General features: G+C 45.3%; 1 protein-coding gene across 3 annotated transcripts in view; it reads left to right on the forward strand.

The window, feature by feature from the left end:
* The first annotated feature begins 5,237 nt into the window (after positions 1 to 5,237).
* The window catches only part of EPB41L4A (erythrocyte membrane protein band 4.1 like 4A), a 205,719-nt gene continuing 190,108 nt past the window's right edge, over positions 5,238 to 20,848 (forward strand). The window contains exons 1-2 of one of the 3 annotated variants that reach the window (XM_084780053.1): positions 5,238 to 5,600; positions 5,969 to 6,418. In XM_084780053.1, the coding sequence (XP_084636179.1) occupies positions 6,320 to 6,418 (99 nt within the window). In that variant the 5' untranslated portion in view covers positions 5,238 to 5,600; positions 5,969 to 6,319. The remainder of the gene's footprint in view (positions 5,601 to 5,968; positions 6,419 to 20,848) is intronic. The other 2 variants (XM_084780051.1, XM_084780052.1) reach the window with 2 other exon arrangements.

Consider the following 20,848-nt stretch of genomic DNA (forward strand, 5'->3'; position numbering starts at 1 on the left):
ATTGCTTTCCACCTTATCTTTTGACACAGTCGCTCACTGGACCTGGTGCTCAGGCTAGACTCTCCAGCCAGCGAGCTCCAGAATCTGCCTAGTTCTTCCCTCACTGTGATAAGGTTACAGACTGTGGCTGTGATCAGTCAGTTTTTTTTTCTTTTTATCACTGTCAGCCAGTCAAATGTGTAGCAGGCACTTTGCTGACTGAGCTCTCTCCTTAGCCTCTCTCCCCATTTTATCCCAGTTTGCCAATCTTTGGAATCCTCTCAAGCAAAGAGGCAAATGATAAGAATCTGTTGTTTAGAAAACTGAAAACAAACAACAACCCAAAACTCCAAGATCCTAAAAGGATGAGGCTTCTCAAGAACAGAGAATGGAGATTAGGGTAGTTCAAAGTCAGACTTCTAAGTCATTTATACAAAGTTCAAACCATCTCACTGCATTCACCAGCAAAGATTTTGTTTTAAAATTGCATAAGAGCTCTGGTGATTCCAAAGAGCCTTTATATGGAGAGCAGAAGGAGGAAGCAGCAGCTTTCATGGCAGGGCAGCCTTGGGAAGCCAGTTTCTCTGCAACACCGGCAACAGCCTTGAGGCATTTCAGTAAACCGCCATCTTGGACTCAGGACTTGGGAGGGAGGGTAACTGGTTAATGGCATAGTCATGAAATGAGTCAGAAGGCAGGATAGGCTTCAAAAGTGTATGTGCCTGGGCACATTCTATATTAGGTAGAAAAGTGAGTATGTTGTCCAAGTAGCCTAGGCAATAGTATTACAAAACCCAAAATAAAGATATTTCCTCTCTTTAAAAGCTGTTCTTTCAGTTGAGATCAACTTGACAGGGTCTTCAATAATTTTCCTTGACAGGCATTGACTTGACGGATGAGAGACTACCAGTGAAGAATGAATCATCCTCTGAATTATTCGTAGGTAATTAGGAACAACTTCTACCATTTTTTTTGGAGAGGGGTGGGGAGAGATAACCTCTAGTGGTTTGCAAAATGTCCCTGTATCACCGATGGAATTTGTTAGAAATGGAAATTTTCACGGCCAGCTCCAGACCTTAAGGACTCTGGGGGTTGGAGTAGGAATCTGTGTGTTACCAAGTGTTTATGGTGATTCTGCCATCGTACCCACCCATATTTAAGTAATGGAATTATCTGTGTATTTATTGTCAATGTTTTAAAAAGTTTATTTTCCTTTCTCAAATTATTGACATTTCAGAAGTTTGGAGGATGTAAAGTTATAAAAAGGTGAGAGATGATGTGGGTTGTTTAAACTCATCTTTCTAATGAAAATATAGTGCTTTAAAAACAATTCTGGGGTCTGGAGCTTAATGGCTCAGCCATTAAGAGCCCTTTCTCCTTTTGTGTTAGGGGCTGATCACAGCTACTGGTAACTCTAGCTACAGAGGATTCAATAACTCTCTTCTGGGGACACACACACATACACACACACACACACACTCAAACCAAACCAGCATTGGCATCTACCACACACATACATATATGCACACATGCACACACTCATGAAAACCAAACCAACTCTGGCCACCACACATACACTCACATTCCTGCAAGCACTCACTCAGACACACATTCAAACCAAACTACCTCTGAACACACACACACACACACACACACACACACACACACACACACACACACCAAACCACTTAACAAGTAATTCTGTGTCTACCATTTGAAGTACACATTTCAGCTAGGGTGGAGGACAAAATATCTTTTTTCAAGACAAGGATTCTTGAATCCGTCATAGATGGTCCACATATTTCTACAGAGTTATATTTACTCTGAATTTGTATGCCATTTGACTCATCTTGTAAGGACCAGACAAACTCCGTTTTGTCTTAAGCCTGGCCAGGGGCTGAACCTAGATTCCAGGAAAAACCACAAAGTAGTCTAAACAGAAAAATTCCCTTAGCAACACAATCAGCTCACCTTGGGAAAGTCTAAATATATTCTCTGCTGGTCAAGCTGGCCAGCAGGTGGCCTGGTACATAGCAACAACCAATTAGGAGAAGCCAGGCCAAAGTTCCTAATACCCCCATGACTGCTTCAACCAATCTTTTCTATAGGTCGAATTACCCCTACACCTATTATCCAACCACAAAACACTAAGGCTTGTAATTCTCTGCTTGCAGCTTTTCTGCCCAAATGTCTCCAATCATATACTGTAAAACCCATTTCTTTGTCTAAAACCTATAAAAACTCCTCTCAATTGAGACTTGGGGCCACTTCCCTGTATCTGCTTTGTCAGTGCATAGGAGATGTGGCCCAGGCTCGAGCCTGCAATAAAGACTTCCTTGCAATTGCATTTGGACTCGGCTCTTGGGTGGTCTGTTCAGGGGTCTCTCAGAATTTGGGCATAACAATTTGCATCAGGATTATTGTGACAAAATATGATTTCAACCAAAGAAAATATTTTATTAAAAATATTTCTGAGATGAGATCAAAGGTTTGGTTTGAAAGCTTTAAGTAGGATGTACTGTGTTGTGCACCCATTGAAAAACTACTTTTCTGATAAAAATTTTTCATTATATCTTAATTTTTTCAAGTGTTAAGAAACTGCCAAACTATTATCCAACATGATTTTATCTTCTTTTTGTGCATGATAGTAGTGAGACTTACAGAGCACTCCACACCTACACTAAGACTCCAAAGGACAGCTCTGAATGAGAGCTTTTCCTTCAGTGTGCGCTGTGTCCTGTGTGATTTTAATTTGCATTCTCCAATGAGTAATGGAGGTGAACGTCTTTCCATGGGCTTATTTGCCACTTGCTTATCTCCTTACTCATACAATCAGTCTATATCTTATTTTAAAAAAGAAACACACACACACACACACTGGCCCATATACAGGCATATAGTCTCACTTTGGGTTAATTGTGTTTCTTAATTTTTTGGTGTGTGGGAAGTACTGACTCTGCCTGTATTTAGAGGTGGAGTCTATAAGGAAACAATTAAGGTTAAATGAGAATGTAAGAGTGCTTTGTGTCCTTATAGTGAATCTCAAAGTGCTTGCTTCTATGAATACACACACACACACACACACACACACACACACACACACACACACACGAGTGCACAGCAAGATGGAGGTTGTCTTCAAGTCAAGAAGGTCCTTATTACAAATGGACCTTGCTGGCATTATGAACTCCGGCTTCTAGTTTCCGGAAAAAGGTCTATTGTGTAAACTACTTAATCTATGATGTTCTTCTGTATTGGCACTGTGAGCTGACACAGATGAAGAGCTTAGTCACTTTATTTGTAATGCTCAAAATCAGAAAACACCCAAATGAATTAAAAAACACACTCACACACAAACATAGGCACACAACTTTGTATGGGTCTCTCTCTCTCTCTCTCTCTCTCTCTCTCTCTCTCTCTCTCTCTCTCTCTTCCCAAATAATGGATTGCTACTGAATAAAATTGAATGAACTATTTATACAACCTGGGTAAATCTCAGAATAATTGTACTGTGTGAAGCAAACCAGACCTCCTCCCCCCAAAAATAAAAGATTTGACACTGTGTGAATCCATTATATAAAATTGGAAAAGTGTAGATAATAAGTAGTGACAGACAGCAGGCCTGTGGTTGCCTGGTGGGGAGGCACGGTGAGATATGTGTGGGAGGGAATACAGCATGCTGGAGTAAAATAGAGACGGTGCGTATATTTGCCAGCTTTACTGTGGTGATGCTTGTATGGGTGTATATATGTCAAAAATGTAAGTTGTATACTTTAAATATATGTAGCTATGGTGTGTCAGTTATTCTTAGCAATGCTGTTAAACATTTAAGGAATTTTCTTATCTTTAGGAAGAGTCAGTTTTGTACTAAACAGATTTTTAATGTTCTTATCTCTGATAAAGAGGTGGAAAAGAAAATTCCTCACTTAGTAAAGGCTGTTGCATGTATGGAATGCTTTGGCTTTGTAACAGAATTACTGCCCCACCCCCACCTCAGCCTTTCCATCACTAGGAGAGGCAACAGACAAAAACAAAACAAAACAAAACAAAAACAACAAAAACAAAAAACAAAAGAAACAAAACAAAACAAAACAAAAAAACAAACCAAAGGGCCATAGAGCAGGTAGATGTGACTGCGAATTCACAGCCAAGAAACAAAAGGTTACACTCACGATTTTTATTTTTTGGCTTTTGCTTGCTTAGATGGTTCTGCTGCACATTGGGGTAAAGAAAGAAAACCATTAAAGGTATCTTTCAATCACATTTGGCGATTAATGTCAGGGAAAAGCATCGCAGAAAAGCCTCCACAGTGAGATGTTAAAACCCAGAAGTTTAAGTTGGATAAAACTTTTACAGTAGAACCCAAAGTTGCATATAGAATTCGATTAAAATCTCAAAGCCTGCCTCGGTATCAAACTTTGGAAGATAAACTAGGATTTTACCGAAAGTTGGGTGCATCTGATATTTACTGCAGGGAAAAGCGAGGTTTCCTACAGAAGTCCTTCCTGGGAAAATCACTGTGTAGATAGACAACTGTGTCCAACTGCTGCAAAACTCTTTTCTTCTTCTTCTTCTTCTTCTTCTTCTTCTTCTTCTTCTTCTTCTTCTTCTTCTTCTTCTTCTTCTTCTTTTTTTTAACTGTGTCGGAAACACAACGTTTTTACTTAAATGTCAACTTCCTAGGTTTTAAGCATTTTTTTTGAGTTTTTACTACTCAAGCTAACAAGTTGTAGAAGAGGAAATTCATAGCTGACGCCTCCCTCCCCCCGCCTTTCTAGTAGTAGTCAACACAGAACAGAGTTCTTTGAGGCACACCCCCGCGGTGCGTCCTCCCCTCTGCCTTCTCCGACTACAAATTCGCATTAATTCGCTGCTGCTTCCCAGCTAGAGAGCTCAGACTGCACCTGCTCCCAGGGCCAGCGGGGGTCCTGTGTCTTCTACACTCAGCTTGCGTTGCCTGTGCACGGACACGACGACCCACCAGGGGTCACTGCAGCCTCAGAGCTATTGTGCCCACCAGTGCCTGGCTCCAGCCGGCAGCGCGGAGGGCGTGGGGCTGGGACCGCAGAGCGCAAGGGCTGGGGGCAGAACTGAGCCTTGCCTGGCTAGGGCCAACCTCCGGGTCTCCCAGGGAAACGAACGCAGTGACCTCGCGACGGCCGCGCGGCTCGGGCGCAGCGCAGGCGTTATCACCCGGACCTGCAGGAACCTAGCTGGACCGAGCACCTCCGCCCCGCCCTCCGCCCCCAGCTGAGACCCCGCCCTGAAGGGGCGCTCGGGTCACCCTCCCGGGGCTCCTGCTTCAGCTCCAAGGCTTTTTGCAGACGCCCGGGGCCCGGCGGGTTGCACCTGGGTTGCTCCCGCCCCGGGCTCCGCCCCGCGCGCGGCCAAGAACTTTCCCTGGAGCCCTGGGCCGCCTGGCGCCCTAGCTTTTGCTGCGCCCGCCCGCGGGTCCTCCAACGCGGGGCTTTTCAGAACCTTCGGCCGGAACGGCGCTCCTTCCCCGTAACAGGGCGTTCGGGAAAGGAAGCTTGAACTTGGCTATCTCCGCGGGATGAGTTCGGGGACCCTCAGACAGAAGGTGCGACCAGAGTCAAGCTGACCTCTCCCGGCTGGTTTCGGTGAGGAGCCCTGGCCGGTCCTCCGCGTCCCAGGGCTGGCTGTGAGAGTGGCGGAGGGAGTGGCGACCTTCGCCGCTGGCCCTTCGTCCCAGGCTCGGGGTCGTAGTCACCCCCGACACAAAAGGGAAGCTGAGCGCTTTCCGCTCTGCCTACCTTGTCAGGGGCTGCGGGGCGGGGTCGGCGCTGGAAGTGCGCGCCGTGCGGGGATTCGGGAGCTGCGGCAGGGGAATCGCTCCAGTGCTTGTGAGGGGCAGGCGCTCTGGAGCACTGAGGGGCGTCCGAGCCCAGGGAGGGTCTGGAGCGCGCGTCCCGCCCTTTTCGTGTCTCTGGCCGGCCGCCCTTAGCCAAGCGACTCCTGTCGTCCCCAGGTCGCCGCCCCAATCTTCAGAAGAGGAGCCGCAGTCGCAGGATGAGCGGGGACGCGCCGCCCCTGGTGCCCAATTCCGCGGACGCTTCCCGGGCGGCTCCGGGCTCCTGACGCTCCCAGGCGTGCTCGCCCTCCTGCCTCCGCCCCCCCCCCCCCCGCCCCGAGCTTCTCCGGGTTCCCAGTGCTTGACCGCAGGACCCCCGACCTCGTCCCCACGGGGCCCCACCCCAGAACCCCCGCCTTCCGCCCTCTACACGGCGCGCACAATAATTTAATGCTTCGCGCTTGAAGGGAGGAGGCGGCGGGTGCAGCGGTCGTTGCTCTCGCCTGGCTGGGGACGCTTTCAGCCGACATGGGCTGTTTCTGCGCCGTTCCGGAAGAATTTTACTGCGAAGTTTTGCTCCTGGACGAGTCCAAGCTAACCCTCACCACCCAGCAGCAGGGCATCAAGGTAGGCACAGCCCGAGCGCGGTGCGGGGGCCGCGACGTGGGGGTCCGCGGCTTTGTCTCCTGGCTGTCATCGGTCCAGCCCGCAGCAGTCCCCGGCCTCAGATAGAGGAAGGGGGTCTGTCCGCCTGCGCTGACTTGGAGTTGCTTTGAAAAGTAACTTTGCTCTCTCGAGGGTCCTCGACGCCCCAAATTACAGTAGCAGTGTGAGGTCCGGCGACGGAGATAGACTCTGTCCATCTTCGGGCTTCTTCAGAAGCTCTTAGGCCCCTCGCAGCTCCCAGACAGACGCCGGATTGAATGGACAGGCTGTTCCCTGTTCCCCACCCGGGGGCCGGAGGCGTGCTTCTTGGCTTTGTGGAAGACTTCCTCCCCCAACCCCCTCCCCTTTCCCTGATAGTGTTCTTGGGGGTAGTACACTAATTCACTCACTCGTTGAAACATTAATCAGGTCGTAGTGATTATGCTCCCCAATGTTTGTAGGTGGGTAATGCTACGTTTGCCCGGAAAACAATTTTCGTTCCGTAAGCGAGCTGATTTTAACCTCCGCATTTAAATCAACATCTCACAAAGCAAATCCATAATCGGTTTGCTCCTGTTTGTAGTCACTAAAAACGTAACGCTGCTTCTAACCTAGAGAACCCGCAGAAAGCCTGCGAGCTTGCGCCGACCCACTTCCTTAATTTTGAGTACATCTTTTTATACCTGACAACCTGAGGATGCGCCTGCGCGTTTGTTCCTCTTTGCCAACAATTTAACTACCGAGGAGATCCTAATCCGGTGTGTGTGTTTTGTTTGCCTTTCCCCTTCAGTATTAAATTACCGAGGCAAATTTTAGTTAAGGCAGCTGTGGAGTCTGCACATCGTGCCCAGCCCCCTCCTCCGCGCTTGCGGGGGCCCCCCCCCCCGCCCCGCCCCGCCCCAAGCTGTGGGGCTTGGGATAGAGTTCCTTATGCCCTCCCTCCTCCTGAGTCTTGTCATTTCAGAAGTTGCCGGCCTGAGGTAGGTTGTGGGCATTTCCTTGGGGGGTGGGGGTGGGGGTGTCTGCCTTGATTACACTTGTGTCTACCAGAAAAACTATTTCTGGATAGGAGCTTCGTGGATGTTGCCAGTTTGGACATACAGAATTAGAATTTCATGAGTGTAAATCCTCTTGCAGAAGAAAAGCAAAAGTGACCAATTAAAGCTAAACCACTTAACCCCTTGCTTTGGGAAATCGTTCTGAATATTGTTCCTCAGGAATTATAATAAGCAAAATTTTTATCTCTAGGGTTTCCCCAAAACCAATACAACAATATTTGTAGGAACAGTGATGGTTTTGTATTTTTTAACTTTCCTTTATGTTCTTAGACACACACCCCTCACACTCTGAGAAAGCAGCGGGAAAACCAAACCCTTACTGTACAATACCATCAAGCATTGTGTGGTGTAATACGTGAAGGAAGCAGGCCAAAATAAAAACAACAAGGGGACACTTCTTGGTAATACACACACATTCCCTGGTGTAGAGTGGAAACAATCAGAAAATGAGAAATTACCATCTGGTGCTAAGCCAACAAAGAGAGATCTTTTCTGAAGTGCAGAGGATAAATGCATCTGGAATCTAGAGTCTTCTACAGCAAGAGCTTCCTGTTTAATCATGAAAGGCATGCCCCTGTCAGCTGTGGCCAGCGGAGCTTATTCTGTCAGGAGAGCAGCCAAGACTTGGGATCAAATGGAATATGTTTGTTAAAGAAACGTGAATCAAAAAATCCCGACCCATACTTATTTTTAGTAACTCCGTAGCATTTACCTTGGTTTAAAAGTGGGCTGAAGGTTGGTGAATGATTCACAGGCAACAACTTTAGAATCCTGTTATTTTGGCTGAGTGCCCTGCACCTAACCAGTATTTAAAGCAGGCTTTGGTTGGACGTAATCATTTGCACCACAGGCCTGGCCTCTTTTGGTGTCACAAAAGCGTGGCATGCCCATTTTGATGTCCGTGTGTGTAACGCAGATGTTGTCTGCTGCAGTTAACCACGTTATTTGAGAACTCTTTAAAAATGTGTGCGTTAGGGCATATCTACCTGTGGTACGTACCAAATTAAGCATGTGTATACTTACCAACAGTATGAGGTTTGCAAAAGCATCTCCCACGTGAATGATACTCAAACACCGATTGAACATGTGCGCTATGACAATTGACTCTTAAAAAAAAGTCTCTTAAAAAAAAAACCCAACCCATTCTCTTAACCTTCTTATCGCAATGTATGTATATTTGAAGTTTGTCTGTTTATCTTATGTGTATTGGTGTTTCGCCTGCGTGTGTGTCTAAGAGGTTGTTGGATCTGTTGGAACAGGAGTTACAGGTGGTTGTGAGCTGCCGCGCTGGTGCTGAGAATTGAACTCTGGAAGGGCAGCCGTCTCTCCAGTTCCAATTATTGCATACTAATGATATAAATTCAGCTTCTACTTTAGTCAGTAAGTGAACAGTTACTTTAAAATCAATAAACAGTAGCTACTATCACAGTGTTCTCTGTGGTAGTTTACTTAGTGGCTTTGGCTATCGCTAGTTAAAATAGAAGTTACTGGAAGGTCCAAGGGTTTCTAAGGGTGAAGAGGCCTGTACACCTCTGTCTGAAAGCAGAGAAGAAATGCCTACATCTTCAGGGCTTAGAAACTGCATGATGAAAAGACTTAGAGTTTTGTAGGTAGTCAGGAAGAGAAACAGCTTAGACCAGAATTTCCTCAGTAGCATGAGCCTTAAGGCTTGGAAAGTTGACTGAAAAAGGGTAAAAACTAGTTGAGAAATCAAAAGTTAGGTTGCTGATCATTGGCAGAAACCAGTTCTCAGCTTTATATTATATCTCATGTTACTGAAATGCATTTTTACAAATACTTTGAACACATACTCAGAATTCATGGTCCTATGTTTGCTTAAAAATCTTGAGTTTTAACTTTATGTACTTGATGTAGTTATTTTTTTTTTTGTATTTTTATACTAACAAAAATATCCTCAGAAATGAAATAAAAATACGAAGTTAAGCAACATCAATTAGCTCATTTCCTTCTGATGTTAAAACAGAAAAAAATATGGATTAAAATTATTTTTTTTTTAAAGTACATCTTAGCCAGGCAGTGGTAGTACATGTCTTTAATGCCAGCACTTGGGAGGCAGAGGCAGGCGGATCTATAAGTTCGAGGCCAGCCTGGTCTACAGAGTGAGTTCCAGGCCAGCCAGGGCTACATAGAGAAATCCTGTCTCAAAAAAATTTTTTTTCTTTAAGAAAGATTTTAAAAGGCATTTTAATACATCAAAGTATGGTGGCTTATATGGCGTCTAAGCATTTACTTGGAAGTAATAGTGTGGGCTCTGATGCCCTCTTCTGATCTCCAAGGGCACCAGGCATGCACATGACATACATACATACATACATGCAGGTAAACACACACATGAGAAAAAATATTAAAAAATAAGGACCACTAATTTTGCGTTAAAACTATTCACTTTTTTTTTTTTGGTAGCCCAGGCTGGCCTTGAGCTCATGACAATCCTCCTGCCTCAATCTCCCAAGTGGTAAGATTGTAGAATAGGCAGGTGCCACCACACCTAGGCTATGTGTTATTTTAATAGAAGGAATTTTAATGACCCCCCATGTGGTTTACTTAAGAATTTTCTTGTAAAAATCTGAACAATAAAATAGAAATATCTTTGGTGCTGTTGAGATGGCTCAGTGGTTAAGAGCACTCACTGCTCTTGCAGAAGAGCGTAGTTCAGTTCCCAGAACCCACAGGGCAGTTTACAACCATCTGTTCAGGGGGACAGACACCCTCTCTGCCCAGCATGGGCTCCTGTAGCACTTGGTGTGCGTACATACACTAAGCCACATACATAACTACATATAAACAGTAAACAAGAAATGTCTTTGCACTTCTGTTATAACTATGTATTCTGAGTCAGAAGACTAACTGTTGCTGTCAAGTGTAGGCACGTGAGAGAAGCTTGGTAAACCGTTTTGTGTGCACCAGTTGAGAAGTACTCCTTGGATTTATTTAAGTACCAAATTAGGAATTGAAAAGTTAGTAATGTGCTAATATTCCATAACTTAGATAAAGGTTTTCTACTGAAAAAACACCTATGTTCTAGAAGGAAACATTTCAGTACAAGGATGATAGTTGTAATTTGTAGACCAGGCTGGCCTTGAACTCACAGAGCTCTGCCTGCCTCTGCCTCCCGAGTGCTGGGATTATAGGCGTGCGCCGCCGCCGCCGCCACCACCACCCGCTTTTTGATAGCTGTACATCTTATACGCTCAAAAAGGTATCATTTAAATAGAAAACAATCTTTTGTTTAAAAGTTAATTAGGAAAAATAAAACACAGTATGTCTTTTGGTTTCCATCCTAGTGTTACTTGCTGTTTGCAGTTTTCCTTTAGAGGTGACCTCAGGTGACAGGTGGGAAATCCTTTCTATTCAGTCCCTGTCTTGAGTCCAGTCTGAGGTGTGAAGACTCTGGCTTGCATAAGCTGAAAGCTACTGCTTGTGTGCCCAGCCAGCACATGGCTTTTAGCTGTTTGCCCTACGCTGCTATCTCTTTAGTTTATGCAAGTGAGATTTTCTCCTGTGGTTGGCCCGAGTTTTTGAGTAATGTTTGTTCTGGGAAATGTTTGATAGGCAGGCCTTTGTGGTTCTCTGGGCAGGGAAGGGTAGAGCACTTTCTTTTTGTTCTTTTTGAAAGCAAAACTTGAATGTGGTTCAAACCATTTTTCTGCATTGTCATTTGGGGAACAAAAGATTTTTCAGAGGAAAAAGTCACAAGGTTTGATTGGCCCTTAGAATTGCTGTGCAAATATGAAAAAGATTAGTATTTTTATTTTAGCAAGGTTTGGTCCTCTGAGTGAGCGCTGAAGTACTTATTATTTATTTCTTTTTTTAGGTGTGATGACTAAGTTAATGAAACTAAATAGCAGTAAGATCAGTAAGATAGGAGTTTCATTAACCGAAAGAAAATGTCCTTATTTTATGTGCTTGAGTATTGCCTGTGTGTATGTCTGTGTACTGTGTGCATGCCTGCTGGTGCCCATAGAGGCCAGAAGAGGGTGTTGGATCCCCTGGAACTGTAGTTACAGATAATTGTGACCTGCACTGTGAATGCTGGGAATCGAACCTGGGTCCTCTGGAAGAGCAGCTGGTGGGTGCTCGTAACCACTGATCTCTTCAGCTCCTCCATTGACACTAAAAAATGGTCTTAAGACGCAACCTCTAATCTATCCAGCTTAAACACAGAGTTTACCCATTCACTGGGAAGTACTGTTATCTCCTACCCATCCTGAGATGCCTGTGAATTTGTTTTGATTCTTTAATCAGAAACTGCCCAGGGAAGCAGAAAAATGTAGCTGGAGGTGAGGGTTTAACTATATACATCTCATGAAGAATTCTAAGTTTCATTTCATTTGGACTGGTAAGGAAAGCTCAGAAGATTAGCTCAGATGTGACATTTCTGAGTTTTGTAAGACGGGTGTGGAGCTTTAGAAAGATACGTGTCACTTCAGCGCCCCAGTTTTACCCTCTATAAAATGGCGGCTACCTTACACATCTGTGTCTTGAATGACTTCTCTCTTCCTTCTCTCCTAAACCTCCCTTTTGCAGTGGCCCAATCCTGTAGAGAGAAGCTTCCTGCACTGCACCATCTCACCCTGGAGTTGACTGCTGTAGCCCCGCTTGCTTGCCCGCCCGGTGGCGCCCATACAGAATTGCTCTCAGTTTCCCAGACAGTCTAGCCTCTCTCGGCAGGGCGTGGGGTGGGGGGATGGGGGCATCGAGCACGGGGTTCCTGCTGAGTGCTGAACACCCCTTTGCCTTTCTCTAAGCATCTCCTCATCTGAAACGGCCTTTAAGGCCTGAATCAAGTGTCTCATCTGCTAAGACGTTTTCCGCCGAGCCTGACTAAGGCAGGGTTAAGCAGCGTCCATCCATGCGTGCCTCACGCATCTCTGTCTCTGCACCCGACCCAGCTTTATTTCTGGACTCACCTGCCTCTTCCTGTAGCTGGCGAGCCCATGCCTGTGGTCCCGGCAGCCAGAGCTGTGCGCTTCATGCAATAGATGCTTATTAACTGTAATTTGAATAAAGGGAAGAATGGAACGCTGCAGTTGGAACGGGCTCTATTGAAAATCTTTACTCTAGATAATGACATTCCTTGGCCATTTTATTTTTACTAGAAAAAGACCGCAGAATGAAGTGAGTTTCGCTGTGAGAAATCTGTTGCCAAGATACTCAGATTTTTTTTTTTATATTGATAATGGGCAGAGGATGAGACGCTTCACTGGGCTGACTGTGTGTGGCACACCGAGGAGCTGATTGGCAGCTGTTGCAGAAAACATGAGTCACAGCATTTTCCTTTTTTTTTTTTTTTTTTTTTTTTTCTTGTGGAACGGGTTGGAAGAGGGGAAAGGAGAGACCAGGGACTCATGTAGCCTGGGCTGGCTTCAAAGTGGCTGTACCTGAGGGCTCCCTTGGATTTCCCAGCCTCCTACCCCTACCTCCCAGGTCTAGGCCCTTTTATTTCTCTTTAAAATGTAACATTCTCCTTCCAGCTTAGTCCTTAGAAGGAGAACAGATGTCAGGAAGGGCTGAACGAGTCTCACTTGCTTCCTGTCTCCTGTTGCCTGTGTTGAGTGCAGTGTTGGTAGCATCACAGTGTGGATTCCCATAATTAGGAGACCGGCTTCAATTTTTTTAATCTTGTGCTCTCGAAGCTGCATAAATCTGATTTGGTACCAGTCTCAGCCTTAGTGAATACTAGGGTTTTGTGTGTGTGTGTGTGTGTGTGTGTGTGTGTGTGTGTGTGTGTGTGTGTGTGTGTATGTGTGTGTGTGTGTGTGTGTGTGTAAGTCTCTCTGAACCTGCTTGGCAGAGGGTTATCTCTGACACTTAGCCCCTCTGGCCAGCCTGTGCTGGGTTGCAGGAACTGCTGTTCGTTTCTGAGCTGTGCATTTTGCTCGTAAGTCTCACATAGTAAGACTAAGTGGACACCTGTTATCACATGTCCTCGGCAAAGACAAGGTGTGTTAAGTTCAGGAACCAGTCAGTTTACTTTGTGACTCAAGAAGCTTGTAACTACAATTTGGAGAGTCTGTACCATTCAGAGAGAGAGAGAGAGAGAGAGAGAGAGAGAGAGAGAGAGAGAGAGAGGGAGGGAGGGAGAGAAAGAGAGAGATCTCACATTCCTCTGCTCCCTGAGCTGCTGTGTATGCATTTCCTGTTTGTTTTCTTTCCTTCTTCTTTTTTAAGTGAAACAGCCATTCTTACTGAATGCTGGCTATTGTTAATACTTTTCTCTGTAACTAAACACTCTTGAAGAGATCCCTAAGGGCTGAAATGGCTCCTCCAGAGGCTGCAGGCTTGAAAGGGCTGGCAGCTCTTCCAAAGTGAGGAGTCTGTTTCCTAGCAGGGGAGATTGACACTCCAAGAGGAAGTCAGAACAGGGAAGATGGGGAAGGCAGGGAAAACAAGGGAGTGCTGGATGGGAGTGTCCAGGCCCACCCTGGCCCACCGGGACTACAGCACAATAGCAGAGAGGTCAGATGGAATGGTCAGCCAACCGAGACTGGAGAGGGAGTGAAACGGAATTCTGTATGGTATTTAGGAAAGACACATTCCGAGCCCTTCAGAGAGCAGTCAGTGGCGTGGAGGCGTCCCACGCTTTGTGTGAAGGGTCCTGTCTAGAGTCTGCTGTTTAGCTGGGTATGTACAGTGATGCGTGCCTGTCATCCCAGCAGCCAGGAGGCAGATGGCAGGAACGTTCCTGCAAATTAAGAAGACAGCCTAGTCTACATAGGTGAGTTCCAGGACAACAAGGAGCTACACAGTGAGATTGCGTCACAAACTAAAGCAAAGGAAACCAAACAATAGTCCAGATTTCCACACAGATGGTGACCTGCCTGAAGGCCAGGGCTGCGAGCTAACCACAGAGGCTGTTGGTGTGTCAAGACTCTCTCCTCACCTTGCCCTTCACTCAGGAGCAAGTTTGAGCAACAGCCTTGGCTCTTCGCGATGTTAAATGTCACTTCTTGAAACTGGTTTTCTCCCCGTTGCTTCCAGCTCGCACTTCACGCCTCAGGCCAGCCTCGCTGTGTCTGGGGTGTGTCTGGGGTGCGTCTGGGATTTGGTGTGGAGGCTGCTGGTCCTCCCTCCCTGTGCTCCCTGTGTTCATGTCCTGTCTGCCACATACAGACAACTATTCTTCTTGAGCCAGCCTCAGTTTCCTCATCTGTATCTTGAGGAACATGCTGACTGCCTCATAGGATGATTGTGGAAATCTGAGAAAAGGATGGAAGGCTTGTAAGAGAAAAACAAAAAGTAGTCAATAAGCGGTAGCTGTGGGTGTGTGTACTATGTCATCTTGAATATATTTGCTTCTCATTTGCAAATGAGTGCTGCGCATCTCACACCGGAAGCCGCAGTCAGGAATGGAGAAGGGCGTGGCTTAAGGCAACACTAATGGAAAATGGGAGAGGAAGTAAAACCTGGAGAATATTTAGGGCATGGGAACTCTTAAGGCCTGCAAGAATGTGGACACATGAGGCTCATGGCCCAAGAGGTAGATAGAGCATGCACATTGTTGGTAGTGGTCAGCACCCAGGACTCTCCTTCAGTTTCCAACCCAGCCGCTCTGCAGTGTTGCCATTGGCTCTTGGGAAGAAGATGGTCCCAGACCTACCCAGTCTAGTGAGGATAACTGCACTAAAGGTGTGCCTGCTGTGCAGGGGCTGAAGGACAGCCCAGACTCACGCTGACTAACAGGCATACCTGCGAGCCTGCTGGTGAAAGCGCTTCTGGGAAAGTGGGACTCTATTTCCCACATTGCCACACACACACACACACCACACACACACCCACACCACACACACACCCTTTTTCGTCAGAACCACTTGGCTATTGATAACAGCCTGCAGACCACAGTGATTCCCAAGATGGCAAAGAGAAAAGGACAGAAGTGACAGTGGCGTCTCTGATCTGCCCTGAGCCTTCGCCCTCTATCCCCGGATCCCCACGTGAGCGAGCTAATACCCTTCTTTACTGAAACAGTTTGCAGTGGGAGTTCTGTTACTGGGGACCGATGCATCCCGAGCCAGTGGAATTGTTCACCAACCTGGGGCACAGAAAGAGATCTGTATAGTGGCAGTAGAGAAGTCACAAGGGCATAGGCACCTGCTGTCGTATGCAATCGGGGATGTAGTGCGGGCAATGGGGAAGCTGCGATTTGAGGTATCGTGTGGGATTGTGTGGTCCACATTGAAGGATAACGTGTGCTGGCACAGCATCCCAAGGGTAGCTGTGACAGTGTGAGCGACAGTCAGCTGGAACTGGAGGCTATGTCTGACAAGCCATGAGTGTCTGTGACTGACCACAGTCTCCCCACTGCTGCCCTCAGTATTTTGCCGCCCTCGCCCCATTCTTTCTGTTCTTTATCCTGCTACGTCCTCATTCCGGTCTTGCTGTCCAGCTGAACCAAACTGCTTCCAAGGTTTTAAATGTTCCACTTTCCCGTTATTCACATCACTGCCTGGAAAGCTGCGGCTCCCCTCGCCTTGTTTAAGAGAAGCCTCAGAGTTGGGCTCAGGAGGAGTCACCTTCAGAAGACTTCTCAGGGGATGTGGAGAGCCCACAAGCCTCTCCAGACCCTAATCAAGCTGGTGCCTCACTGAAGATGCTGTTGTACTGTCCTGCCCACCTTGCTGGATGGATGATAATGGATCGAGATGCCGTATTTAGACATAGGCAATCTAACTTCTGGTCCCCTTCCCACTTGTCAGCCCTGCCAATACAGCCAGGTCACCTCCTCACAAACCGAGCACCAGGCTCTCCACCTTGTCCTGAGCTGTCGTGCTCATGAGACTGCTCACACCGAGCCATGTACATGGTAGCTGCTGTTAGCAGGTGGCAAAGCCTTGAGGGAAGGGCCTAGACCTTTTTTATGGGGTCCCCAGTCAGGCTACTTGTAGAGTGGTAGTCACTGGTGGTTAGTGCTGTTGGATGAACTAATGTGAACAGGAAGATGTACCTCTTCATATACATGAGCTGATGAATTTGAAAAGGACATCTCAGTCGGGCATGGTGGCGCACGCCTTTAATCCCAGCAGTCTGGAGGCAGAGGCAGGTGGATCTCTGTGAGTTCAAGGCCAGCCTGGTCTATAAAGGGAGTCCAGGACAGGCAGGGCTGTTACATAGAGAAACCCTGTCTCAAAAAAAAAAAAAAAAAAAAAAAAAAAAAAAAAAAAAAAAAGAAGGGGGATGGACATCTTCCTCCTTTTGTTCTTTTTTAGGTTTTCTGGCCATAAGTAATCATCTGCTTGACTTTGCAGTTCTTATATTAATTTTGAAACTAGCTTCTGAAAAGGAGATGTAAATTACACACACACACACCATCACCCATTTATAATGTATAAATCCATGTTCTTTAAAAATATATTTAGAGCTGTCAACCATCACCACACTCAATTTGCAAAGCTCTCGCTCATTAGTAACCAGCTCCCTGCCTCCCTTACCCTTGGCAACTCTTCTCTACTTGTGGATTTGCATATTCTGGACACTCCATATAAATGGTTTCATGTAGTATGTGCTTTTTGTGTGTGTGACTAATTTCCACTTGGTATTTAAATACTTATTTATAATGTAGCATGCATCAATGCTTAATGTCTTTATTGCTGAGTGATATCCCTATATGGATATACTATATATCACTTTTCCTTTTACCCATTGATTGGCTTTTGGCTTGGGCTCGCCTTTAGCTGTTATAAATGTTGCCTCTTTTATATGTGCCCAAGAGTGAAGGTTTAACAGAGGACAGAAGTACCAGCTGCTTCCTACCCCAGTCTCACCACCTTCTCCTTATAACTTCTTCTTATCTGTCTTTTTTAAAATTACAATCCTGGTGGGTACAAAGTGGTATCTTACACTTGAAGTTTTTAAGGATTGCCTTTATTTATTGCGGTTGGATGTGTGCGTGCTGTGGTCCATGCGTGGAGGTCAGAGGAGGCTTTGTGGGAATCTTCTCTCTTTCTGTTGTGGGTCCCAGAGACTGAATTCAGGTCAGTGGGCTTGGGCGGAAACACCTTTCCCTGCTCAACTCCTGCCTGCCTCTCACGGCTGTTCTGATTGGCGTGTTTCACCAGGGACTAGTGCTTCCAGCCTCTCTTCTCATGTTTATTACCATTTGCATATCTTCTTTAGTGAAAAGTCTATTAGTCTTCTTAATAAGTTTTAAAAATGGGTTATTTGTTCTGTATTATTATGAGTTTTAAAATACCTCCTATATATAGAGCTTGCTGAATACTTGATTTGCAAGTATATTTTTTGCAGTCTTTTAGGTAGTCCTTTTTACTTTCTTGAGGGTATCTTCAAACTTTGTTTTTTATAGTTTTGGTAAGGCTACTTATTAATTTTTTTCTTTTGTGGCTCCTGCTGTTTATATTTTGTTTGGGTAGCCATTGCTTAACCCAAGGCATAGATGTGTTCTTATGTTTCCTTTAAGGGTTCCTAAGCCTAAAATCTATGGTCTGTTTTTTTTTTTTGTTTGTTTGTTTTGGTTTTTGTTTTTGACTTTTGGATGAGATTATATTGTTGTCTCAGAACCATTTGTTGAGATTTCCCCTATTTTTTGAATTGTCTTGATGCCACTATTTTTTTTTTTTATAATTTATTTAATTTTATTTTAGTGTGAGGGTGTTGCCATTGGAACTGGTATTATAGACAGTTGTGAGCTGCCATGTGGTGGCTGGGAATTGAACCCGGGTCCTTTGGAAGAGCAGACAGTGCTCTTAAACACTGAGCCATCTCTCCAGCCCCCTTGACACCACTATTAATTAGTACAAAAAACAAACAGTTGCCAGTAACTATGAGAATTTCCTCAAATGCTTAACTCTGTTCCATTGGGCGCTTGTGCGCTCTCTCTTTCTCTCTCTCTCTCCCTCTCTCTCTCATCCTTCCCTCCCTCCTTCCCTCTTTCTCTCTGTCTCTTCCTCTCTCCCTCATTCCTTCATGAGCTAGGTGTGTATCCCTGGAGAAATATAAAACTGATATTTAAAAACTTATAATCGTTGAGATAAACCCTGGGTGGCCTAGAACTTACTGTATTAGACCAGGCTGGTCTGGAACGTGAGGGAATCTTCCTGCTTCTACATTCCCAAGTGTTGGGACTACTGGCGCGGCCCATCATGCCTAGCAAAAACATTTACTATCTCGAGAAACTAGTCCTTGTCACTCTCCTGGGTGCAGCACTAGTGTCTGTTTTCCTCGCTGTTAAATCCTCAAGAAGGTAGAGAAATGGGAGACACAGGATGCCACTCATCAGGTGTTAGCCAGGGGACTCACTGAAGGACTGTCTCAGGCATGCTGCTACGATTGCATTAAATTTCCCTAGCTTTTCTGTGCACGTTTTAGGCATTGTTTACATTCTGTGGAGGCCCGCACTGCCTTTGATCCTTTTCTGTAAGCCCCCTGGAGGAGGACTGGAAAGGCCCATTTGCATGTATTTTATGAATTATTTTTCTGTGGCTATTTTGACAGGTGAGGAGTATTACAAAAACTGCCCTTTATATATGCATGTGTGTTAATCTATTGCCTTGAAACATATTGAGAAACGGCTAGTGATTTGTTCTAAGCAAGGCAATGTGTGCTGTTTCTTTCCCCCTAGTAAAATGATAAGGATGGCTAGAAGACTCTTTGTGAGCACGCTTTTTTCCCCCCCTCTCAGCTTCACTTTCCTCCCTGAGCTTGAGGGATTTTCTAGCAAGGTTGCAGGTTAAAACCCAGGGAGCAGCCATGGCTTTGTGGAATTGGTCCGAGATCTCCTGTGACTGAGGGAAATCGTAGTAAATCCTTACGGTCTTGAAACTGGCGTAGGATGTGCTTTTATGGACTTTTCCGGATTATACATTTTTCAAGTCCACAGTTACTCAGTCGTTTGAAAAGTCCCAGTAGGATGTGTAGCCCACAGCAGCTTCCTTTGTGAAGAGAGCATCAAGAGCCCAGAATCTAGATAAGGCCTTTCTTGCAAACTCATTTCTGCTTGGTGTTGCTCTTCTCTGTCAGCGACTTTTTTTTTTTTTCTTAAGATAGTGTTTCTCTATGTAAGAGCCCTGGCTGTCCTTGACTTGCTTTGTAGACCAGGCTGGCCATGAACTCACAGGATCCTCCTGTCTCTGCCTCCCAAGTGCACCACGCCCAGCAGCTGATGACCATTCTTACTGCCTGAAAGGAGGTGCAGAGAGGAAAGAAAGGTGAATTTGTCCTTCTGTCAGAAGAATCAGAAGGGCTGATGGGTATTGTTTTCTTGCTAATCCTCACTTTGCTATCGCTGCTTATTTCCTATATAGCCACCATCGACAAGGGTGCTTGGAGGGTAAGTGGGTTTCCCCTGAATTCCCCAGGAAGCTGTGTTTGTTCTTTTAGATGCTTGGAAAAGTCTGTTCTGGAATGCTTATTTGAAAACAAACAGGTTTTGGGTGTAAGGTGATTAGGGGCCCGGGACAGTGCTGGGTGTCTGCAATTGTTTGCACAACTCTGGAAACCCAGCTGTACTGAGATTTATTCAGAGCTTAGTGTATGCTCAGTGGCACCAGGGTTTCTGTCGGTGATAGCAAAACATGAGGGGGACCTCTGTGCACAAGAAGTTAAAGCACTCGGTGGAGGGATGGCAGTTAGTTATGGAACAACAGGACACTTCAGGTGACAGATTCCGGGGTGTGGACCTTATTACAGGACATTGTTTCGTGCGTGTCAGAGTGAGGTTAGCAGAGGATGGGGATTTAGAAGAAAGTGTTTATTAGGTCTGAGAGTTTTCTAATAGGCTTCGCAGGGTCTTTTAAGTAAATAATCACATCATCTGCAAATGGGAATGGTTTGACTATTTCCCTTCTGGTTGTTAAATCCTTTTCATCTTTCTCTTGTCTAATTGTTAAAGCTAAGCCTTCTAGCTCTATACTGAAGGAGAGAGGCGGAGTGGACAGTCTTGTGTCGCTCCTGATTTTAGAGGAAAACCTTTCAGTTTGTCTCCGTTTAATATAATGTTGGCCTTAGTTTGCTAGGTATAACCTTTATTATTTTGAGATACGTTACATCTGTTCCTAAACTCCCTAGAACATTTATCATGAAGGTATGTTGAACTTGTCAAATGCTTTTTCAGCATCTATTGAAATAATTAAGCATGGTTTGGTTCTTGAGCTTGCTTATATGGTATATATTTATTTGGTATGCATTTATATTTATTGATTTATATAAGATGAACCCATCTTGCCTTTTTGGTCATACTGTATAATCTTCTTTAAATAATACCAAATTTAGTTTGCAGATATTTTGTTAAGAATTTTTGCATCTATGGTCATGCAAGAAAGTGTTCAATTGGGCTTATGATATCAGACGGATTTGAGTCTATTACTACTATGGCGAGGGA

Source organism: Acomys minous (genome assembly GCF_964271855.1).
Source record: "Acomys minous genome assembly, chromosome: 4".
In the NCBI taxonomy this organism is placed as follows: Eukaryota; Metazoa; Chordata; class Mammalia; order Rodentia; family Muridae; genus Acomys; species Acomys minous.